We start from the raw sequence: 26,154 nt of genomic DNA on the forward strand, positions 1-26,154 counted from the left end.
GCTTTTATGTCCAATTGAGCAATCACAATTGTGATTATACTTTTATTTGAGTTTGCAAGAGCTACAAATCTGTGTTTGAATTCCATGGAAAAATAAAATTTGATGAAGAAAGTGAATTTGTTTTTATCTATTCGTTATCTCCTTTTAGTAAAGGGGTGGTTAAGGAAGGGTTATCATGGCAGGAACATGCTTAGGGTCCGTTTGTTTACCTTTAATTTTCATGTGCCTATTAAAAAATTAAGTTTGAAAATAGTTTTTATATATTTTTTTAATTGAATTTTATAAAATGTCATTTATTTTTGTGTTTTAAAAATATTTTAAAAAAAAATTTAATTTTTTTTTTTTAAATTAATATTTTTTTTAATATTTTTATATTAATTTAATCCGCTAATTTTTTTAAAAATAATTTTTTAATATATTTTAAAATAAGAAGCATTTTGAAAAACAACCACAATTACACTTTAAAACATAACTGTAATCAAATATTTTATACATATTTTTTTACTAACCATAAATTTTAATTATAATTTTTATCAAATATAAATCTTAATTAAATTAATTACATCTAATTATATTTTTTTAAAAAATTATAATCATAAAAACTACTTTAAAAACAAAAAACAGGGCCAAAATGAGTGGGGCACAGTTGTAATTAAAGGCTGCCACTTGCCCTGTTTTCTGTCAATTTTGCCGTAGTGGCGAGGAGGTTGAACTGTTGTTTTACTTTTATTTTTCGAATTAATTTTGTTATATTTTTTGGTTTTTATGTATAGATATTTAAAATAAATTTTAAAAAATTAAAAAATATATTATTTTAATATATTTTAAAGTTATGTGGTAAAAAATATAGACATAATAAAAATATGGATGCACAGAGAAACAAAATATAAAAAATAAATAATATTATTTTAATATATTTTTAAATAAAAAAACATATTCAAACATTGATTTCTATATTTCCAATCAACACTCAACCCTTTTTGGTGGATATTGTATTTGGATGGTGGGTAAAATTTTAAATTTTAAATTTTTTAATAAATAAATAAATATTATTTTAATATATTTTTAAATAAAATATATTTTAAAAAATAATCATTCTCACGCAACATTCTCATGTACTCATTAAAAAGAGACATAAAAGTGGTGGTTGAGTTTGTTGAGTATTATTAACACACGTGTAGGACTCTAATACAAGATAAAACACAATTAAATTGTAAAATCCTATAGTTTTATTTTGGCAAATTTTATAAAATCTAAAAAGAAAGGTTTTAAATGCCTCAAAAAAGTTTAAAAAACGGTATGAGATTTCAAAAGCAATTTCAAGAGTTATTGGAGTAGAAAACAAGCTCGGCACAGTTCAATCTTCCATCAGAAATTCATCTATAAAATATGAACATTATTCAATTATAGGATTTGGACATCTTCTTGAACAGTTTTTGTCTATCAATGTGTTCCTAAGATCCTGGGCGATCCACGTAAATTATATTTGTACAAAGCCGCACTCCTAAAGATGTTCCGGTAATCTTCTACATTTTGGACCTGTGTATACCTCCGAGTTGGGAGATCACAGTTAAAGTTTCTGTTTAATCTTAATTTTGTCATCTTCACGGCTAGGTTTTTTGCCCCGTGGCTGCTGGAGCCAAGATCCCTGTCCGAGGGGTTACAGGTTTTCTACATGTATACTAACGAATTGAAAATAATCAATTCTTCCATTTTATTAAATGAAAGCTTTTTTGGGAACATATTGTACACATAAACTTCGTCGATTTAAAAGTTGTAACTATACATGCAAGATCCTTGGGTGACTTGATTTGACAATAAAATGATTCCTCGATGAACTCGAACTTGTCTCCAAACCTATTCTTTAATCTTTTGCTTTTCTATCCTCTTGCACAGCCGCTAATTTTTTAGATATTTTTGCTTATTAGCACCCTTTTAAAAAAAGTATTTTTTTTTTTATAAAATCATAAAGTTTGATATATATCGTGGTTGTCATATCTAAAAATATTACAATTAAAAAGCATGACATATACCAAACTTTAAATTAACACTAGATACAAACCTTAAGTCCAAGCCCTAAATAACCTCTAACTCCATATCATTAACCCTAAACATTTACGTCAATCATAACAAATTACCACAGCAACCCAACAATGAGGGTGTTGGATTTATAATAGGATTTGGCAATTAAGTTTGAACTCCCAGCTCCCACATAAATATTATTTTCTTTTCAAGTTTGGTATAAATAAAATATGTATGCATTTATCAAAATCAAGTAACAACTTAATAATTTAGAACAAACAATAATAACTACATAGATGACAAGTTATACTTGTCTCAAATAAAATATCCAAAGAAAATACTTAAACATTTTAGTATGTAAGACTGCAAGCAGGAAAGCATTCCTTTTACATCTCATTTCAGGTTATTTTTAGCCTTGGTACCAAAAACTAGAAGGAGAAGGGACACATGTTAGGTGTTCTATATACTAATGCATTTAGAAGCATTATATATTATATGGTTTGCATTTGTCCAGATATTTCACATGATATTAGTGTAGTTAATAGATTTATAGGAAACTTGTTAAAGTTCACTAGCAAACGATGAAAAGATATTTTGTTATCTTAGAGGTACTACAAATATTGTTTTGATACATGACAATGCTAATAACATTAGAGGTGGTGTTGAAGACTTTGTAGATTTAGATTACGCTAGTGATTTGGATAGAAAAATATAAATAATGGTTTATGTTTTCACTCTCTTATGGTATGTTATTAGTTGAAAAATAATTTTGCAATCTACTATTGCATTGTTTACAATAAAGATTGAGTATATGACATCACCAAAGGTAATAAAAGAAGCTTTATGGTAAAAGGTTTGATTGGTAATCTTGATTTATCATATGAGTTAATAGTTATGTATTGTGATAGGTATGGTGTTATTTATCTGGTCAAGAAATGAATCCACTATAAAAAAACTAAACATATTAATGTCAAATATCACTTCATTCTAGAAATTATGTCGCATGGTCTTATATTAGTGAAGAAGATTACTACAACTGAGAACCATATAGATATGTTAATAAAGTCTATCTCTGCAGTCAAATTTAAGCATTGCTTGGATTTGATTTTTTTTGTGTAGTACTTTATATTCATTATACTTTGCTAGCTAATCAAGAAAGAGAAATCATGAGTTTCGAGTTACTTTTAAAAAAATTTATAGGAGAATTTTTGTGTGACACCTTATAGTTTTTTTATTTTTTATAGTGAATTTCTCTAATCGTCAATTGGGGAGTATATCTAAATTGCTGAACCACATAATTTTATATATACTCTTGTGGAATTGATTATCTTTATATTTTATATTTTTTTACTTGCTAACTGATTTGAGATGTGGTAATTGATTTGAGATTTTAGAGCTGGTTGACTACGTATACATGCCTTGCAGTAATTGATGATGAAATAATTCATGATTTGTATTCCACCTGCACCTGTAAATGGACTTGGTCCGGGGCGCACTTATGCTGCCTTTTATTTTTTACGAAGGCACTGACGCAGACCCTTCCGGCTTCTGCTACTAGAAAGCAACAGAGAGAGGTAAAAATCGATCGCGGTCAAAAGTTTCTTCGAGAGCTTACATCTTTTTATGTTTTTCCTCTTGCAGTTATAGAACAGTATATTGATTCTCCCAGGACGTATTGACTGACGTATATAGTCCCTCCTTTCAGGAAAATGGTAAAGCGCAGGTGACGGCAAAACTAAAATGCTCTGGAATGCACCACTTTCCGGGGGCTTTTCCTCTCCTTTCCCTGGTCAAATTGCAAGGTCTTCTGTTGCAGACTTGGCAGTCCCTATAAATAAGACACCACCAAGTTAATCAGCTCTACTTGCAAAAAAACGTTTCTGTGAATAAAACTTACAAACTTAATTTGTCAACAGCAAGAATTATCTTGACGACACCGTCCAATAATGGCAAGACTTTCCACGTCTTCAATCTTCTTATTCGGGCCTCTCTTTGTATGCTCTCTGCTTCTGATCATCTCAGAAGCTCGTCCTCTCGGTGTGGTAGAGTCACATGGCTCTATAAACAATAGGATTGGTACAATATTCTCTGACGAGATGAACATTGAAGGAATTAAAAACAGCGGCCCAAGCGAAGGAGAGAGGGGCCATGCGTTCAAGATTGTCCACTCTAGAGAAACACATGGTGGTCCTAGTCCTGGAGACGGGCACTGATATAATATTGAGCCAGTCTTGCTTTGCATCAATGATTTTTTCAATCTATGTAGCATGCGAGTAATATAGCAATTCATTCATTCGTTTCGGTCATTTATTTTTCAGATGTAAATGTAAAATGTAACTTATCTAGAGGTACTAATCATTCCTTTTCAGAGCTCCGTGATCTGATATATATTGAAGAACCATTCAAGACAGAACAATTATATCTTGTCTTGTTAGTGTCTCATTATGAATTTCCAATGATTTTTTTAATCTTTAATTGGTAATGAAGCTTTCTTCAATATTCTCTCTTCTACGAGCACAGTTTAATTTGCCCAACCATAATCAACGAGTTTACGATCGGCCATTGAACATCAGATCATATCGAAAATGTTGCTCGGTGATCCATAGTGTTTTTATAAGTAAGTTGAAAAGGGACCTCATTTAACCGTATTTATTAGGACTATGCCAGTACAGGCTAGCAATCCCTTCCATTAAATCTCCCTTAACTTCTTCCCATGGTTGCGCTTGTTACATCTGTTGCATTAATTAGAAGGACAGATTGATTTGGACTTATGATAGCTCAGGACAATTGTCGGTTAGCTCATGCAGAAAGCTGATGGATTCAGTGCTTTTAAAAGGTAGTAATCCAATAGCTTCATATGTTTGGAATTCTCCAGTTCCACTGACGGTTGAAGCTTTTGTTTGGTTTGTGTCCTTTGGTAAACTTCCAGCTACAGATTTTCTTTCAAATCTTGGAATTATTGTAGTAATCACTTGCTCCTACACAGTTGTAGAGTTTGGTCATGTATTATGCGTTGGTGGGGCAGCTCTTTCAAAGGATGTTGATGGCTCACTTCAGTCCTGGAGATTCTTTGCTTTCGGCAAGATGCAAAGGAAAGTTTGGTTTTTGGTTCTGTACAAAACTTTGTGTGGTCTATATGGTTAGTAAGGAATGACTTGGTCTTTAATCAGGTTGCACCAAACCGAGAGGATACCTTTTTCCTGATCTTGCACAGAGAGTTGATAGTTAAAATCATTAAAAAACACCTAAAATATATTAATTGGGAGAAACAATTTTAAGGAATGCATTTGTCTGTCGTAAAACAAAGAGGGGTTTCATTCAAGCAGCTGAACTGCACCTTGGCACAGTATGAGATGTTAGGCCATCCTATACCTATATATCCAGAACCAGCACACACAGGTCCAGTGTGAGTTATCGTCCGTTAATGCTATAAATCATAATTATGCAGTTGAATTAATAGACGTACTTCTACTAGAAATGGATTGTGCCAGAGAGGGACAGGTCTCTGTTTCCTATGCATGAATGGTGGCTATGTATTTATATAATAAAAAGCAAAGAAAATAGTGCCTGAAGAGCTTGAAAACTGGATATGAACAAATTCAAGACGGTAGGACTGCTTCAAAGTGCTGTGGACGACAACCAAACTTGGCTGCTTCCTTCCGTTCTGTTTTGTCCTGCTTGTCGGTGTTCAAAGCTTTGACAGTCAAAACCAACACTTCAACCAGACTCCAAGAAACGACAACGCTTGATGGTTGTTGTCTGTGTATGATTTAGGTATTAGTCCTCCTTAAATTTCTGCTTGCTAACATATTTGTCCCCCTTGATTATTCCAATTTTGGATGGGTTATCTTTGATAAGAAAATATTATTGAAGTCATAACCCACCTTGTTAAGGAAAAAAAATCCTTTTCTCCTTTAATAATATTCAAGCTATGGCGTAGAGATTAACTTGGTCTGCCGACTGATCATCGTTCATTTATAAACTAATAAAAAATATAATATGTATGCACGTCTTAATGTGAAACTAATAATTTTCTCTTAGCTTCTCTCTGTTTCATTTTCTCTCATTTTGTGAACGAAAATCCAACCCAAATCGATCATTTCATCAAGTTGGTGTTGTTTTATCTTCATCTCCCTCAATCTAGCGCAGCAAGGCACTGTCAGTGTAGTAGATTTATTCATTATCTCTCTCGGCAGCGAGCGAGAGGGATGGTTTACAGCGTAGTAGATTTGTTTCTCTGTCACGTCTGCCCATATTGGGTCTTAAGCAGGTGCTCCTTGCCTGCATTGATGTAGTATCAAATGCAAATATACAAAGAGCTTTGTAGAATTTTGGTTGCCAATAACTGAAGTACCCTTAAGTTCTACTATACTCTCTTTTTTTTTAATTGTTGTTAACGTGGGTGTTCGAGTTAACTTGCACATATTTCAATTAATTCTATGGATTTTAAAATTAACGATCATGTAAGCTTCTAGTAACTCTGATGATTTCTAAAGAACAAACCTAGAATCTGAACAGTTAATCTGCACCTCTCAGGATTGTTCTAGTATACTTTAATCTGATTGTTGATGTTCCATGATATGGTGGGTGTAGGATTTTGGAATCAACCACTGAAATTATGAAAGGTTTATGTTTTTACTTTGACAAAGCCTAGCCAGTGATGCTTCTGTATAAAAGTGAGCGCCAACAGTATGCTGATGCAATTGCAGACGATGTTTCTCCCTCAATGGTATATGGCGCTGAGCATCTGTCACGCCTCTTTGGTATGTTTTCTCTTAGCTGTGGGAAAAAAATACTGTTCTTTTTTAAAAAAAAAGAGCTCTGAAAACAGAGTCCTGTTTCCTTTGTCCATAATATTTAAATCAGTGAGCTATGATCTTGTCTTCAGGCAATAGATGTAGCATCCAATTCTATGCAACGCTGGTTTTGATAGGAGGCTTCATGGTGTTCATACCGGTACTTGAAACATCTTTCTGTACACAAGCCTTGAGAAGCGAAGCGCAGTGGTAATGACTTTTATTGGAAATGCAGATTCTTACACTTGCGATCCATCTCAACTTATGGTGCCACTATTCTCTTTGCGGCATTTTCAGTTAAGTTGCCTGAATTATTGGCCCACACAAAAACCAAGAGGAGACACCGACAGAGTTGCACAGAAAATTAGTTGACTTTCTGAGGTAGGAACTCCCCATCTAAGTAGCTCTTTTGGATGGACTTGTGTTCTGTAATTACCACCTTTATTTGTGTTTGAGTTGCCCAGGATAGTAGATGATCTCAGGAGCATAAGATAGATGGATGAGAAGTCTGGCTTGGACTTTGTGCACCACGATGTCCGCAATACTTTTTTCTTTTAATCTTCAATACTTGCTGAAAAACATGAATCCTGAGCTAGTCATCTTTTTCTGTTTTGTGGCAATTATTAATCCCGATTACCACCGAAATTAAGTCCAAATAATAGTTTCAAAAAAATTAACTCAGTTTAATGTTGTGAGTAATTCCAAGTGTTGAACTTCATTGGAACAGCTTGTAGAATTCAGGAGACAGTTTGCTCTGGCCTATGTGTATGTTTCTGGTATTATACTTGAGATAATTGGGTATCTATAGCACTTCATTTTCTTGTTTTTCTTTTTCCATCTATATTGCATACTTCAGGCATTCCACCGCGATGATACATTTTCTACAGAAGAATCAGAGTGCTTTTTATCTTTCTACAAACCATGCCCCAGAAGATTCTGAAGGAAGCACCGACAAACAAGAACACTAGATTGGGGGCTAAAGGATGTCAATTTGTACAAAATACATCATCAAATAGAGCTATGATCACCAGACTTATCTGCGCGTTTTCTATCATTTCGATTAGTATGTTAACGAGAGGAAGATATGTTAAGGTGCGCTAGACAATGCCACGCTCTCTGCAACCGGGGAAAACCGTGGGAAATCATGAAGCCTGCACATTCTGCAGTCTTGTTAATTTTTAAACTGTCCTTTTCTTATCCCAGGCCACCGTCTCCTGGAGTGCCCGAGGCTAACTGGACCCGTGCGGCAGCTCATATGCTGCTGCTACGAGGAGTTAAATCAGGGAACAACGATGACCAAATTACTCTGTCTGTCCAAGTCCGCTGCACCAATCCATTTGGAGCGCTGGCCCAATTATCTCTGTCCTTGGGATATTGTATTTAACAAAAAAAAAAAAAAAAGATTCGGATCAGTTCCCTCTGTGTGCTTTGAATGATTGGTGGTCTTAAATGCTTTATTTCTCTGCTCATCAACCAAAAAACTGTTATGATGATTTTAAGAATACATAGAATAAATTCATCAAGGTGTTGGTTTAATATTTAAACTTGAAAAATTGAAACGAGAAGTAAATATTCATAACCATCAGATCAACTACTTATAACAGGTGGTGGAACTGTAAAGAAAAATAGGTAAAATAATGGAAGGTAAAAATGACAAACTTGGATTTATTGAATTTGACTTCATAAAAAGAAATTAGAAATTTCTAGGCAAATTTATTTGCCGAATACAGTATTGCGAATGAATACCTTAGTATTTCTTTTAGATGCCTTATTACTATTAAAAAAAATTGATGGAGTTAGGAGAGTTTGCTCTTTATGGGCCATAAACAAGAGTGCTTTTGTCTAAAACACATAACATCCACAAATATATTTTTTATTTTTTTATTTTTTTACACATTATTTCTCTCATATAATTTATTAACTTAAATATCAAAATGTTAATTATTTCGATAAAAAAAAACTCGTCTTGCATATATTATGAAGCCTAAAACAAATCCCACAATAAAGCTCAAACACTTGTAACCTAAAACATAGCCTTGGAAAACCCAAAGTCTAATTTGAGATTTTCATGAATCGATCACTTGATATAATTGCGCTGTCTTGAATGGTTCTTCAATATAAATCAATCATTCCCACACCCGTTTTGTAATTTTGAACTAGTTTTATTTTGTTGGGATATTTTTTTAAAAAAAAAAAAAACCTAACAGATAAAATGAAAAAATAAATCAAAAGGGAAGAATGGTGGGTAAAACGCAAATAACAAAAAAAGGATCATAGTGAAGTTTGGTTACTTGATCCCCTAGTAATTGAGAGAAAATAATAAAATAAATTGATTGTAAATAGAGAAGATATTTTTAAAGAAAATGGATAAGAGCTAGAGAAACCTAGCCACCATTGGGGGAGAGAAAAGATTTAAGAGGAAAAAAAAAAAAGTGAAAGAAAAAGAGAAAAGATATAGCATGTTGGGAAAAAAGAGAAAGACTTGTGAGAGAAAGAAAACGAAAAAAGAAAGAAAGAATAATGCCATTCTCTCTTTAAAAATAATCTCCACCTCCCTTCCTGTTTGCTGAATTTTAATCTTCTTCTACTAGACACCAACGACAAAATAGTAGCCACCACAGCATCATTAATCAGACCGTTAGCTTCTCTAATATGAAAAGACCCGGCGGAAACCTAAAATCAACATCTCCTCCACACAACAACAACCTCCTATATTGATCAATCAACCTAAGTCACAGCCTCTCTTCATCTCTTCCACAACAACAATATCCACCTAAAAAGGAAACAAGAAGACTAAAAATGACAAGAGAAAAGAGAGGAGAAGAAATCTTGATCATATCGTTCCCAGATCTTTCTCCTTGAGTGGTGGTTGACTTCATCGTCGATGCAGAAGCGACAAGGCATGGGAAACACTACTGATTTGCTCCAAAATGCAACTTAACAAAGGTGACATACGAATCCATGCATAAGTAATATTATTGATGCTTGGATCCAAGCGCGGAGCAAGCAAATTTTTTTATCTTGTGCTATTAAATAAATATATAAATATTTTTTAAGATCAATTATTAACTTATGTATATAAATTTTTGAAATTAATAATAAAATTTTAATTCAAATACACTATCCAAAATATTAAAAAATAAATTTGAAAGTACATAAAATTAAAATAAAAATAAAAATAAACTCACTATTAAAGTTACATTCTTCGATGTTTTGTGGAATATAATTTATCTATAATCGAATCTGAATCGATATTATAACAACCCCTCAACCGGGATAAAATAACAATCTCATGTTAATTGGAAAACAAAGTAATTAAATTTTTTTCCTATTTTATTTCCTTCTTCCTTCACTTGATTCTTCCATAGATTAGTGTTTTATAAGTTGGACTTTGTAAGTTTACAAAGTTATTCTCTCACTTTTTTTTTTTCCTTGGAATTTTTTTATGTTTTTCCCTTACTTTTATCTATTTCTCTCTCGCTTTTTCTTTCTTCTTCTATTCTGCTTCTACTCAGTCGGCAACATATAAAAGGAAGGAGAAGCTGATTTCTTTTATTTTTTAATGGCAAATAACCATTTTACTCTTAATGAGTATTTTGCTTTTATTTGACGATTCTTTTTTTTTGTTAGCACTATCAAGCTCCGTTCATCCTAAACTCTTAACTAGATTTTATTCAATATATTTTAAGATCCCTCGTAAAATTTCAACTCGATTTGATGGTCGAATTGAAAATTACGTCCAATAACATAAAACTAATTAAATTGTGATTTTTCATCAAATTTTTAAATTTCTTCAAAAAATCTAAAATTTTAACTCAAGTTAAAGCATCATATTAGAAGGCTTTACGCAAATTTTAAGAATTTTTTGATAATTTAATTGAGAATTATAAAATTTTTTTACATAAAACTAGTTAAAAAATATTGATAAAATCTTAACCTAGGCTAAAGCCCACCCCAACCTTTGTCATGCCTCCGCCCATGCTTGGATCCATATGACCGTATTGTCCCCTCAAATCTAGAAGTTTCTCTGTTCGATTCCAACTGCTTTGATCAACTTGAGCCACAAGGAAGGTTAATTTTGAATCCTCAATGAATTTTTTATTATTATTTTAACATGTTATTGAATATTAAATTTGTTATTTTGGGTTATTTTTACATATTTGATTTTGTGTCTGTACTGATAATTTTATACACTAATGTTATTTGTGTATAGATGTTTAATTTTCTTGTGTGTTTAATTTTCTAACATGATGTGTTTTGCATATGAATGTCCATTGTGAATGTGTGTGTATGTATATTTAAAATATTGTGTGTTATTTTGATGAATTACATATTTGTTTTCAAAATAAATATATATATAAATTCCACGACGTCATTGAATGAGTAGCAAACTAGAAAATTCCAGTCACGTAATGAATAGCTAACTAGCCATAAATAATAAAGACTAGTTCGCTCCCAAACAAAGTTATTACTCTTACTGCCCTAGATTTAATGACAAAACGAGCCTCTCACTCTTAATACCTCCATTCAACCCAAGTTTTACAGATTCTTTTTTTTTTTTCCTAAAATTATTAAATACTAGTAGAAAATTAAAATATGTTCAGATGCTTTAAGTTTTTTTAATTGCATAATTTAAATTAATTTATTTTTAGATTGAAGTAGAATCACGTATATTAAATTAATATTTTTAATTATAAACACAAACACATTATAAGATACCAGAATATAATGCTGAAATGGTCTGAAATTAAAATTTATCATTTAAAAAAAAAAATAGAACAACAACTAGAATGGAATTAACAACTTTAAAACAAAACAGACAAATAACATTGGATTGAAAAAAACAAAGATCGACTTAATTTTTTCAAGTTAAATAAAAAAGAACTATAATTTAATTAAAAAAAATTGGAATCTTAATGGTATTAATAAAAAAAAAAGTTTAGTTTTTTATCAATCTATTTGAATCAATTAATGTGTAAAATAGGGAGGAACGAAAAAACAAAAACAAGGTGTATGTGCGGGCCTATGTGTTAGCCCATAAAAAGAAGCCTAGCCGAAAAAAAGAAGAAGCGCCACATATAGCACATCGTTTGCTGATCTAATTTTCAACGTTGGAATGATCATAAAAAAAATTAAGTCTTGGATAATTTGTGCTTAAAATTTTGATTTTTGACTAATACATGATTAAAAACACCATAAAAACATTAATAAATTTATTTATAATTTTAAATAACTCAAAAATCCATTCAAAAATCCAAAATTAACATGAACTCAAAAGGCTTCTTGAGCTTTGATATGCCATCTTGGATGAATAGTGTCAAAAAATATTTTAGGACAATTTTTCGAGAAAAATATTTTTATGATCGAAATTGATGTTAATAATAATTTTGTAAATATTGTTAAAATTTGATGACATTCTCTCTCTTCTCTTAAAGGGATTGAAAAAACAAGGTAAACAAATTTAAACCATAATCAAGATTTTTTAAACCTGAAGGGACAAAATTTTATCATTTGAAAAGCATGAGAGCCAAAGCGAAAAATGGATTTTCCAGTCTTTGCACATGGCTTAAAATGAGCTCAAGATAGAGTACAATTTCTCATTTTTCATCTCCAGAATACAAAAAAAAACTTGCGCCGGCTATAAACCAAAATCATTCCATCAAAGAGTGTTCTACTTCTCTTCCCCCCTTCCAAACAAGAAGGAAAGACTATGATTTAATTATTGTTTGAATGCGAAACAGAAATGGTAGTGTCCTTTCTGGTCCATCACTACACCAGCTTCCCCTTTCAGTTGAATATATCCTAAAGATTTTTAATTTCAGTAATTCATTTTAATTCTTTTGCCTTTCATCACCGTAAAGTGCAGACCAGCTTTCACTTTTAGCTGAAATTGTCCTAAAATTTATTATCAGAGATTCATTTAAATCTCAGTTTTCTTTCATTCTTTTGCCCCTTAAATTTAACATTGAAGATGGTCCACAGCAAGATCAATTTATATATTTATATCCAAATTCACTGAGATTCTCTTCTCTGGTGAAGGAAACTGCCCTGTACACCACCAAAATTACTACTCCAGTATAAAGCGACGATTAAAGAAACTCAAAAAAAAAAAAAAAAAAACAGATTGTTTCTTCTTTTTTTTTTCCTCCTCTTTCATGGTCTCCGATTCTCGACGAGTCAGCTCAGCTGCATCATCACGATCATCCCGATGATCATGATCATCACTAACAAAATACTTCTCTTCCCTCTGTTTGGCTACTCGATTCTGCTAATCCCAATTCGCTTAACGACAGCGCTCCTTATAGCCTCTGTTCCAAAACAAAGCCCATTTTGCTTAATCCCGGACATATAACTCCTCACTTCCTCCCTTATCATGTCTTGCATAACTGCCAAAAACTCGGAACTGAAAAACTGTTTCTCATATCCAAATTCAACATTTTGTTGCGCTGCTGGAATTTGCTGCTGTTGCTGCGCAGTAACTGCAGCGGGTGGAGGTGCAACAGGTGTTTGCGTCTGGTTAACAGGACGCGATCGGGATCCGGATCCCGGAGTCTCACAAGTATTGGATCCAGGCAGAGACAGGCACAGTGAAGTTGGGGGATCTGCAGTTGGAGAGGACACATCAATGGACAAACTTGGTGGAACGAGAGAGGCAGTTCTAGCCAGTGGTCTGTAAACCGGAGATGAGTTCACACCGGGTACACTTGAATCGCTCAAATCGGATCCTGAAGGGCTACTCGGGTTCAAGTATAGACCCGAACCAGCCCCGAGACTTGCGGATCTTTTAAGAGGCTGTTGGTGTGCGTCGTCGTTTAAGTCATCGGACATAGCGGAACATTTTCTCTTGAGGGTTGAGTTCCAGTGGTTTTTGATAGCGTTATCGGTGCGTCCATTGAGGAGGCGAGCGATGGTGGCCCATTTGTTGCCGAAACGAGCATGGGCCCTGATGATTGCGTCATCCTCTTCAGCACTGAAAGGTCTGTGCTCGACCTCAGGGGATAGCTGGTTGCACCATCGCAACCTACATGATTTTCCAGATCGACCAGGGATTGATTTGCTTATTAGAGACCAGTTTCTTGGTCCATAGGTTTGGACTAATCTCTGTAACGCCTCATCTTCTTCAGGGCTCCACGGACCTTTAATCCGATCCACATCTTTTCTTGTAGAAGCCATAGATTGATTTAGGGATAAATTAAATCCTAAATTTAAACTGAATAGAGAAAATTAAGCTGATAAATAGAGGATTTTTTTTTCTTGTGAAGTGGTGGAGGCGGAGCCTCACCTTGGTTTATATGAAAGAACATGGTGGAAGTGGTAGGGAGAGGTGTATATATGTGAGGGGCAAGGATGACTGGTTAAGCCGGTTATAATGACCGGTCATAGCCGTTAAACAGTGGGGATTCTTCCTGGCAAGGCAGTTACTAATAAACAGCTGTCAAACTAACACGCGTCGTCACTTCGTTTCTCTAACTTACACGTATTGTTATCACGCACTTCCACTCAAAAAAGAAATAACTGGCTTATCTACTGTTTGCATTATACGGCTCGTGAAGTTCACACACAGATATAATGGAGAGAGGGAGGGAGAGAGAGAAAAACCCGTTAAAGGAACTGAAATTCAAATTTTAAAATTGTAATTGTTTTTTTTTTTTTAGTTATGAGCTGGAATGGAGGTGATTGTTTGTAATTGTATTTTAAAAATATTTTTAATAAATTTAATATTTTAAAATTATTTTTTTATTTTTTAAAGTTATTTTGATGTGATAATATTAAAAATTAATTTTTAAAAATAAAAAAAAAATCATTATATTTTTTAATGAAAATTACTTTAAAAAATATTAATATTACAATACTAAATAGACTCGTAATACTTTGACCTTGTTTGGTACAGTAACTAGGATATTATTTGTCAAAAATATTAATTTTTTATTTAAAATTAATTTATTTTTATGTTATTAAAAGTTTTGATATATAAATACTAAAAATAAGTTTTAAAAATTAGTTATGAAGCTACCCAGATAAGCGACTGTTTTGGAAGTTACACAAAGAGGGGTTAAACTTAAGGGAAAAAACAAACAAGAAGGAAACGTGGGGGTTAAGATAGAGACCCGAGAGAGGGGAGATATGAATGGGATTCTTATCTCATCATATGATAAAAGAACATTTAAAAAAAAATAATTAAGAAAAAAAAAAAAAAAAGGCAAATGAAGCGGGGAGGGGGGGGGGGGGTTGGGTGACTTTGACCGAGCCAGGCTGGAGAGCATTTACGTGAAAGGATTTTGTTTTAAATTGATTTGAAATGGGTAGGGGTGAAAAGGACGCTCGGAAGTGATGAGCTGGCACGTAAAACGACAAAAGTTTGGAAGCAGAATCGGGGGACGAACGGTACTATCCGTTTGTCTTTACAATCTGATCACGATTTTTAAAAATCTTTTTGATTTTTTTAAAAATTTAATTTTTTTTATTTTTCAATATAATATTATTAAAAATATTTTTTAAATATATTTTTCAAACAATATTATTTTGAAAAAAAATTAAATTACTTTTAAACATACTTTCTTAGAATTTATTTAATAATTATTTTTTAAAAGTATTTTTTTTATTTTAAAATAATATTTTGATTTTTAAATATTATTATTAACTTGAAAAAAAAAAAAGCATTACTATTTCCCACCCTCCTAACGGCCTACTCCCCCACCATTACCACGTGTCGGTCACGCTCCTCTCCTTACTGAACTGCCAAAACTGACTGCACCGTCCTTTACTTCCTTGCGTTAAGTCGTTCGTTTAATACTTTTTTGTTCTCTCTCCTCTATGTAGCTTCCTAGTTGCTACATTTTGAATTTTAAACTGTGAATACGAGGCGGATACCGCCTCTCCTGTGTATCAAAATCTTGGCCTTTTTCTATTATTTATTAATAATTGTGTTTGTTATTTAAAAACTGATTTTTAAAAAATTATTTTTTAAATTTTTCTGTATTTATTTATTATTTTTCAAAAAAATTCTTTACAGTTAAAGTAAAATTTAACTTAGTTTTCAGGAAAGTGTTTTTCTTTTATTTTGGACAGAAAATATTTTCTGAAAGTTGTGAAAAATTTAGAAATGTCATATTATTTGTTGATTATATCCAATTTAATCCCCACACTTTTGATTGTTATATATATTTTCTTTTGAATATTTTCTTTTCAATTTCATCCCTTAGAATTTAATTTTTATATTAATTTTAGTTTTTATTTTTATAACTGTTATTTGATTTTTACTTGTCATTTTTTAATTGAAATTTTTTATCTATCAAATTTGATCCTCATTCTTTTGATTTTTATTTTTTAAAAAAAATAATTTATGAAATGTTAATTATTATTATTTTAATTTCTTCATCTTTCAATTTTTTTATTTTTTAGATTTGATCTCTATTATTTTAATTATTATTTATTTTATTTGAGATAATTTATGAAACTATATTTTTTCAATTTTATTTTCATTCAACTTTTTGATTTGTAAGATTTGTTCTTTATTATTTTAATAAATTTGAAAAAAATCAAACATAAATAAGTTATTTTTCAGCTCATTTTCCATGACATAGTCAAATACTGGGAAGTATTTTTTCAACTTATTTTTCATTACACTACCAAATATCAAAAAATAATTTATTTTTCTGAAATTCACTTTTCAAAATAAAACTATTTTTCAGCAAACAAATAGGATCATGGCTACAAGAAGGTTTTTTGCTCTCTATTTGACAAATAGTTAAACAAAACAAAAAAAAAAAATTAAATAGAGAGGATATTAATGAAAAACGAATTTTTTAAAAAAATCACTCTTTTTTATTGATATTTGTTTTTATATAATTACTAATAATTAAAATTCTTTTTTTTTTCGCTAATATTTAACCTTTAAGTTTATGAAAACACCAGACATCCCTGAGAACCAAGTTTTTAAGGATTACTCTAATAATAATTATTCTTGTAATACTTCACCTCTATTTTTGTAACCTATAATAAACACCACATAAAAATAATTCACGAATCTTACTTGAAGTTAAGAAGCGCATATAAAAAGTAATCCTTGAATAAAGTTTTTTAATACAACATTGGTACTTATAGTAAAAAGTTTACAGTCCACTATCCCGTCACTCCTTTCGAAGCTTTATTACAAGGAGAAATAACAGGTAAAAAAATAGAACGGAGGAGAGTAACAATACAGGTATGAGAACGACATTGTCCTCCTTTTATAGAAGGATACAGCACATCAACAAAAGCAATTATTAGGTCTAAAAGATAACGTAGTGTTTCACCTGTAGCTATTATTTTTTAAAAATATTTTTGATAAAAAATATATTTAAATAATATTTATTTATTTTATAAAATTTATTCTTAATATCATAACATTAAAACAATAAAAAAAACATTAAAAGCGGAAAGAGAGGGGAAAAGAGCGGGTGTGCTTCTCTTCAGCATCCAGTCGTTTTGAGGGAGACAGCTGTTTAAACCTGCACTCCTGACCCCCCCTGCCATTAACCACTCTCGTTTCCCACACAAACCCTCCTCTTACCTAACCCTGTCCTTTAACCGTACTTCCACATGACTTCCTACTTCGAATGAGTACGATGCACGTGTTACCCAATAAGCACCATTTTTAAGATCTTCGCCTTGGAGTTCTTTTAAAGAATATTTTGTTTTTATTTTTCTATATATGGATGCATTTTCGAAATCTGTTAAACAAAATTCATTTTCATTAAAAAAAATAGCTTCAGAAGTATTTTTTTTTCATTTTAAATACGGAGAGAACGATTCTTATAAAGTATTAAAAAACTAATTAAAGAGGTATAGTATTTTGTATTTTAAATATAAAAATATTTATATATATTAATAAAAATTATTTTACGCGTTTGATGTTACTATAAAAAATATATATTGAGAAAAACTAAATAAACTTTGCAGAGTTTGATTGAAATAAATTGCCAATTCGAACCCTAAATAAACTAAATTTAGAAGGATCATATTGAGAAAGAAAATAAAAAACAAAAAAAAAAAGAGTCAAAAGAAAAAAAATAAACACATTATTTTCAATCCATGGTCTTTTGTGTATGGAGGAACACTATTTTTTCGGCATCTTTTAAGTTTTTATTAAAAAAATATTTTATAAAAACAGGATATAACAATAAAAAAAGATATTTTTTCATCTAGTTTTAAAAAAGTACATGATAGGAGGTGGTATTTTTAAAAAAGGCAATAACTTAAAATAATATTTTTCATCTAGTTTCTTACAAAATAATCAAACATTAAAAAAAATATGCCTTTTTTTTATACAATCAGATATTGAAAAGTATTTCAATTTTTTTAAAATGTTTTTTTTAATATGAAATTCATTTTCTAACAAATATAAGAGGTATTAGCCTTTTAAGTTTTTCTTTGCAAGAATAAAGGCCCAGTTTAATGGAAACTAGTCCTAGTTCAAGGGCTGCTATAAAATCCAGTTATGTTTTTAATCCTTATAATTTGATATCTTATCCCTTTATTAGTGTATTTTATAATATATCATATTTTATTCTGAAAAAGTAAAAATTATTCTGGGTGAAATTGTTTCGGATTGAAATTCTTTTCGGTTTTATCTTTCAAATATGTAATTTGTTTTTATTGTTCTAGTAAAAAAAAAACTTATTCTATGAGGCTATTATCTACATAAAATGGGGGACCCGTCCTAAACGAGACATTAATTGTTAGCATTATTTTTTTAATTTCTTCCATATTTAATTTAAACAAGATTCTATCTCATATTGCTAGTTTAATGTCCATCTTTAATAAATTAATACAAGAGTAATCCTAAATATTAAAAAAATTAACAAGAAAACTTCCAAAATACATATGTATAGTTGAATACCCGTGGAGACCTCCAAATAAGCCTTATTTTAAAATCATAATTTTCTAATAGTTTTTTTATCATAATTTTTTTGTGTTTAATATCAATTTAATACAACACTTATACTAAATGATACATTAATCAATAGTTATAAACTCAAATTCAATGAACCTAACCCTTTAAAAAAATCCTTAAAAAATCATGATCTCAAGCAACGTGTCTAAGTTTAGCTTAAGTGAGCTCAAGCTTGAAAAAGAGTTAAATACTCACGAGCTTAGCCTTGAGGAAGATCTAATTTTATGAACTTTGTCTTTGAGAAAACTAGCTTTCACGGGCTCAACTTATAAGAAGAGTTCAACGCTTACGGGCTTGATTTTGGAGAAGAACCTAATTTTAATGAGTTTTACATTTTAAATCTTACTCTCATTACAATCTTAAATATATAAAAATCTTTTGAAGACCTACCGTATTTTCATCATTATTAATGTTATGCAAGTGATAATGTATAAGAGTTCTTTAATGGCCTACTATATTTTTGTCATATTAATACTTATGTAAGAGATATTTATTTCTTATTAATACTACAAGAGTAAAATTATACTCTAGCCCCTTCTCTTATCACAAAGTACAAGACTCGTAGGTTATAAATATTTCATGTGTCCTTAAAATTTGAGGTTTTGAATCTTTATTCTTCACTACAAGCTTAATCTTAGAGTCTTTTTCTTTATTTTGAACATTTAATCTAAATTAAACATTCCATAATCTTTAAATTTATTAAATACAATTTTTTAGATGTATCAACTACTTGTCATATTGATTTATCAAACGTTAGGCACCAACCACTTTAAATAGAAAAAATAAATGATATTACAAGAAGTATAAGATTAACTGATTACCCGTTAACTTTTATCCGTCAACACAACGGCCACCATCCGTTCGAAAATGTATCGTGTTTCAACATGTAAAAACAAAAGATTCGGTGAATTTGATAGCTCACTGTTGGAAACAAATTTTGGCTACGTAAGTAGCCAGGAAATATCTGGTTTCATGTTCTTGGAGGCACTATCGTAGACCAACAAACCTACAATGCTATTATGTCCACCAGCACTACTAGCAATGGCTCTGGTCCATGTGGTGAGGATAACCATTGAGCAGAGACATGGTCCCAACGGCTGGCATGCTTAAGGCTAGCCTTTTTGCAACAACTATAATGCCTTGGATTCCTACAATTGTGCCATTTATGCTACAGTTTTTTTATGAGACATTTGTTGGAAGTGTCAGTGTACGTGGGAAAGCGCACGCTTCCTTCAAAGTACAGATAATTACGGATTAATCAGGCAATTAAGGAATGATTAAGGGATCTGAGATTGCCATTTGGCAAGGCACGTGGTTTGGAACGAGGGAGGATGTTTCCTCCCGTTCGAGCTCATGATTTAAGTATAGCCATTGGATTTAAAAAGATTATTAAGGGTGCAAAAAAGAAAAAGAAAAAAAGGTAAAGCAAAGCTTCCACTGACAGTGCCCAAAAGGCAAACCAACGAATCCAAATAGACCAAGAGAAAAAAATAAATTTGTTTCTATAATTTAAAGCAAGGGGCTTCGTGCCTCGTTTGAATCCACAAGACGCTGAGGAGAAAAAGGTCCCGGAGGATTGTGCACGTGGGAGAAGAAAAATAACCCAGGATTTAGCCCCCAGGAAAACTAATATATGTCTTTACCATTCAATATTCAAAACCCGAACAATTTATATGTTAGATAAAAACAAATATTAAAGCAGGGTGGTTATAAAGAGAATTTGCTACCTTAATTGCTGTCCAGTTAAGTTCACCAGTTTTATGGGTGCTGAGAATGTGATGGTGATTGTTTTTAAAATATTTTTTATTTTAAAATAATATTTTTTATTTTTTTTAAAATTATTTTTGATATAGTGCATCCAAATAATCTAAAAATATAAAAAAATAATTTAAAATAAAAAAATACTTTTAAAATATAAAAATTAAAATCACCGTTTGCTTAATATATGTATGAATTATTGGGGGTGCCGCCCAGAACACTGAGAGGTCTACATTTCTTCTTCTCAGCCGGGCAGTTAAATCGTGTGGAACCTAGCACGGACACGTAGACAAATCGATGATGACTAAACGTCCGACAGCTGATGGCTGACAGTGCCACGCTTGATCTGTTAGGACTTAGGAGAGTGGGGTAGGGGTTAGTTTTGTCGGTTTTGTGTGACGTTGCACATGAGACTAAATTAAACAAACACTGTAACGGACCTCAGTGCAAGCATTTGAAAATCTGTTGCCACGTCAATAGCATGCCAGCTATAACACACTTAAATGAAAACCCGAGTTCCAAGAGAATCAAACTCTTGGGATTCGTAAAGGGGCGTCGGGTGGGGTCCTCCAACCATGATTTTCCGCTGCATGCATCCATCGTACGATGCGTATCACGTCTGCATTGTCAGCGTGTGGTGTTGTTTTATTCGTACGGTTTGTTCTCCCTCTAACTGTTTGTTTTACTACTTCTCGTTTTTTAACTTCGAAATTACAAGCCCCTCCCTCTCTCTCTCTGGATTGTCCTATGTCCATGTCCACCTGTCCACTGTACTTCTGTGATGATATGACATTACTGGAAAAGATATAGCCTCGATAAATCATGCGCGTGGACTAACTGATATATTTACATTTCATTGAAACAATTCTAGTTTCAAGAAAAGATTTGAAATACCATGACTGGTTAGCTATTTTAATACTACGATAATAGTATATCTTATTATTATTATTAAATCGGTTTTAAATTTCTACAACAATTCTATAATTTCAGTATAATATTATGATGGAAGCATGGAAATTCTGTCTATAAACTGACACGTCAATAATGTAAACATAATTGCCAACAAGATTTCCATCAATAAATTTAAATATATTAAAACCTTATAGTTCTCTCTTCCCTTGTTTCTTCATATTCATTTCTTAAAAAACTCACCACTAGCTCCCTTTCAAATCTCTTAGAATTCGAGCAGCCCCCTTACAAATCCAGCCACCTAAACCAATGACGTCGACTGGCATATGTTAATAGCTTCAGCTTCTATCTCTTGGTTTAATTTTGTTTTTTTTGTCTAATTTCACATCACCAAGTTAGTAAAGTCATTTTTTTTTTCTATTTATATTTTAAGTTAATTTATTTTTTTTAAAAAAAAAACTTATAGTATTTGTTGTTTGTTTATATATTTAAGTGTTTTACAATTTTTTTTCTTCGACCATTAATAATTATTAACTTTAATCATATTTTTTTTCTTTGTCTATTAATGGTTATTAACTTTTACCAGGTGTTCAATATAAAAATCAAAATTGGTAGATTGAAATTCCTATTCTTCTAATCGTGTTTCGCCAATAAATATATCTTTCATATTAAACAATATGGTGAGTGTAGAAAGATCTAGAATAATGAGGTTTTTATAAAAAATTCAACTTCCAATAAGTTTAAAGTTGATTATTATTATAAACTATAATGGATTATTGGAACTGTGTGACATCATAGGTCTCAAGATATAATATTTTTATTCAAATGCTATTAATATGATATCGATAGAGAAATTAAAATAGATTTTCATAATGATTTGATTGAAATAAATAAAAAAGGTAGACTTCACAATATCAATGAAGTTTTTGTTTTTACCAAACAATACCAACAAATGTATTATATATACATTTATTCATTTAGAAAGGATCAGATCATAATAGATTTGATTTTTTCAAAAAATAACCAATCAAATCTACAAGTCGTGCATAGGTTATTGAAGATGGTAATGATGCAATAATTGAAGGAGATGATGTCTTTCAAATTGATGTGTTGGTTGATCTTTATCGAGTTGCGCCGTTACTAGTAAAGATGATGTATTTTAAATTAATAAGTTAGTTGATTTTTATTGAGTTACTCCATTATTGGTAACGAGTTTTGACGGATAATAAACAGTAAAATCTGATTTTTTTAAGCGTGAATAATCCGTCAACAATAAATCAGTATTGAGATTGTTGATGAAATGACAATCCTTGACAAGAAATTTACGAACGACAGGTTTTCATTCAAAATTCTATCAGCAATTAAAATACCAACATAAGTTTTTCCTAAACGCCGTCGAAACACTCCATCGATGTTTTCTAATTTTATAGTAGTTGGTGGTTCAGGTGGTCAAAATGTACAAGACCACCATGAAGTGCCTGGTTTTGTCTGTGATTATTGAGGTTTAATCGGAGTTCTGTTCTGCGAGTGTTTAGCCTCTTCTTTTTTTCGGAGAGAATGAAATACTTGGGGGTTAACATCGAAACTCAGTTTAGAATTACAAAGCTGTCCAAATCAAGCTTATCCCTCGATGCTTTTTAGCTGTTGAATGATTCTCTTCCATTTCATAGATGGTTCGGAAAGCAACAATTTTTTGAGATAAACATGCCCTTTGATTTGCAATTCACGCAACTGGGTATCCATAAAATCTCTAGACCTCCGATCGGGTAGTTAGCAATGTAGAGAGACAGCCTCTACTACGTGGTCGACATTGACTCTCAATTTCATCGCGACGTCATTTGACTCTTTGTGATCACGGGCCATCATTCTCTAGCCGACAACAACCCACCGGTGCAGAGGGAGATCTTTCAATTCAATGACGTTGCGTCCACTTTTCACCGCCCCGTCTTGACATCTAGACTCCAGCATTCGCTGTCATAGAATCTCATGCCTGCCCTTTGAAACTCTCTGAATTTTTTTGCATTTAACAAATCTAAATATTGGCTTCTATGCTGAACTAAGCTAGCATTTTGCATCATTAATTTCTCCGAATGACCACTCGAGAAAAATCGAAATACAAGGACAAAGAGAAAGGTCGAGAATGATTACGAGTGATAGCTCGTGGTTATCGTGCTTCAAGTTCTAATCCAATTAGAAGAGGTGAGGGTCCCATTTAGGAATGGATTACAACTAACCTTGTGTTCATCCTGGGTTTTACTAATCAAACATTTAGCTATAATTCAGTAGTTCAAGCAAGCGAATGATCTACTGAAATCAACAAAAGTCTTCTGGGTGCCCACCAGATATGCAGTTTCGCAACTATACATCTTCTAGAATTATGTTGCGTCTCGGCTTTAGAAACTAGACAATTTTGAATCAGGTCAAGAGGGCTTGGACTGGAGCCACTTGCTCCCATGATGGCTACGGACATTGGGGGTCAAAGAGCGGCCAATAATTTGATAGGTGGGCCCGTTCGAGATAAAACCATCTACAGTAAGGCGAGGCATGTTTGTGCTTGCTGGGATGTCCGTCCAAATTTGGCCTCAATAATTTTTTCAGTTTCTTTCTCTGATAGGGTTCTGTTGTCTTTGTTTAGCAGCAGAAATGACTCCATGATTGATTCGAGAAATAAAACGAACTGCGAACCTCAAGTTTTCCGAGTCTGTCCATTGACTTACTAACACCAGAAGGGATTTGATTGTTAAATTGAAGAAACCGGAATTATGCGTTCGAGTTTGGACTCATTTCACTGACCTCTTTCTATCTTGTCTTTGATAATGTATTTTAGACGTAGGTGAGCCCGCCCAACCTTATCCCCAAGTTAAAGCTCTAGCCCACAAAGACAAAATCTTAATGGGCCGCATGAGACCAGTTAAACCGAGATGAATTTTTGTCCATTTTGAACATGAGCCTACACGTGTCTCCTCCTCCAAATTTTTTATCTGCTGCAGTTGAAGAATTATTTATGTTCTATATTTTGATTTGGATGCTGTAGTGTGCAAAAAACTGGAGATTCGTGACATTTGAGTACGAAGCTAGCTAATTATTCGTTGTTAGTAGCATGGGCTTTTAATGTTGGGACAACCCAGAACTACATAGAGGAGGGAGATGGTGTTAGTTGAATTCTAATGCTCGGAGAGAGTAAGTTGATGATTTCTCCTATTGTTCCAAGAGGCCATGACCCCACGACATTGTTTCCATCATTGTCCCAAGGTAAAAGGAGACCCTTCAGTTTGTTAAAAATATTTTATTAATATAAAATGAAAAATATAATATAAATTCAAATAGTAAAATTATAATATTTTTATTAATTAATTATATATTGATAATTCTAATCAAAAAATTATATTATATTAAAATTTAATAAAATAAATCATCAACATTATAATTAATGAGTGTTTTAAATAAAATAAAAGAAAGATAATATGAATTAATAAGTTAATGACATAGATAAATAAAAAGTCTTAGAACAAGATTTTTCCTTACATAATAATTACTGAAAGGTAGCAATCTAATTGTTCCATCACAATAAATTTTAATAGATTTTTTTAGAGAAATAAAAAACATATAAAATATGTATAATACAGTGAAAACTAAAAAAATATTTTCAATACATAGCAATTACTGAAACAGACATAAATCTAATAACAAATTGATTATTCTCATCACAATAAATTTTGATAGAATTTTTTTTTTAAAAAAAATAAAAAACATATAAAATATGTATAATGCAGTGAAAACTAAAAAAATATTTTTAAATTTATATCCCAAGCATAGCATGCACCAAACTCTGTATAAGGGGTAAACTAGATATTATCTTATTGCAATTTATTCTGCCTTATCCTATAGAATCAAGTGGAGGCAGAGACAGAAATATCTATCATGTCGACCAAACCAAACACAAAGCATTCATGCCCCTCACGCTTCATTTCGTACCATCTTGTTTCTAAAGGCCCGTCCTCCTCATCTTGCTGCTCAACCAAGCGCTACTTTATTAAGAAATAGCTATAATTCATTTTTTTTTTCTTTTCCAACCAATCTAATCTCATTGGATCTCCCTTGTGTTTATATCTATTTGGTAAATAAAACCTTGTGAAAAAAACTATCAAATTTCAATTGTTATTTGAATTTTTTTTTGTCAACGATTAGAATTTATAAAAAAAAACAATTCAAGAAATAAAAATATTAGTTCTTTTTCTAAAAAATCACAATTCTGGAAATGTTTAAGAATATAAAATTAATATTCTTTGAACAAAACAAAGTTTTCAAAATGTTAAGAAGTAAGATAAATTTTGAAAACATCCTTAACATTTTGAGAACATCCAATGATTAAAAATTTCGAAAAAGTTCAATATTATCAAGCACAAAATGTAAGAAATGTCCAGTCATAGATACTTTTAAAAATGTTTATGAAAAATATATTTTTTTTTTATGTTAAAGAAATAGGAAAAATATACTTTTTAGTGAAAATGTCTTTTCTCATTCATGTGTGTGTGTGTGTATTATTTTGACAAAAAGTTAATGAATTCAGACCACCTTTGGTGGCAACAAAGTTGTGGCTGGAGTTTTTAGACTCCAAAAATCTCAAATTTAATTTATTTAAATTTAAAAATATTCTAAAAATTTTTATAAAGTTATTTCCAAGCTTAAAGAAACATTGAATCCTTTTAAAAACAGTAAATCAAACGAATCACA

The 26,154-nt window shown here is 31.5% G+C and overlaps 1 protein-coding gene and 1 long non-coding RNA gene across 4 annotated transcripts; one reads left to right on the forward strand and one right to left on the reverse strand.

Moving 5' to 3' along the window:
• Positions 1-6,055: 6,055 nt before the first annotated feature.
• LOC118035739 (uncharacterized) lies at positions 6,056-8,226 on the forward strand. 3 transcript variants are annotated; one of them, XR_012169032.1, is made up of 4 exons: positions 6,056-6,785; positions 6,911-7,028; positions 7,116-7,583; positions 7,675-8,226. It is a non-coding gene; the product is annotated as an uncharacterized lncRNA (long non-coding RNA). The 3 variants fall into 3 exon arrangements; XR_004685207.2 differs by having other exon boundaries at positions 6,084-6,785; positions 7,116-7,199; positions 7,283-8,226; XR_004685206.2 differs by having other exon boundaries at positions 6,090-6,785; positions 7,116-8,226.
• A 4,564-nt stretch (positions 8,227-12,790) lies between these two features.
• LOC118035740 (transcription factor MYB44) lies at positions 12,791-14,129 on the reverse strand. The gene has a single exon (XM_035041358.2). The coding sequence runs from the start codon at positions 13,989-13,991 to the stop codon at positions 13,074-13,076; it is 918 nt and encodes a 305-aa protein (XP_034897249.1). The 5' UTR covers positions 13,992-14,129; the 3' UTR covers positions 12,791-13,073.
• Positions 14,130-26,154: the final 12,025 nt, after the last annotated feature.

Source organism: Populus alba, chromosome 2 (assembly GCF_005239225.2).
Source record: "Populus alba chromosome 2, ASM523922v2, whole genome shotgun sequence".
Classification (NCBI taxonomy): domain Eukaryota; kingdom Viridiplantae; phylum Streptophyta; class Magnoliopsida; order Malpighiales; family Salicaceae; genus Populus; species Populus alba.

Excerpts from the sequence above, each read along its gene's own strand:
- LOC118035740 (XM_035041358.2), bottom strand. The coding sequence starts at position 13,991 with ATGGCTTCTACAAGAAAAGATGTGGATCGGATTAAAGGTCCGTGGAGC.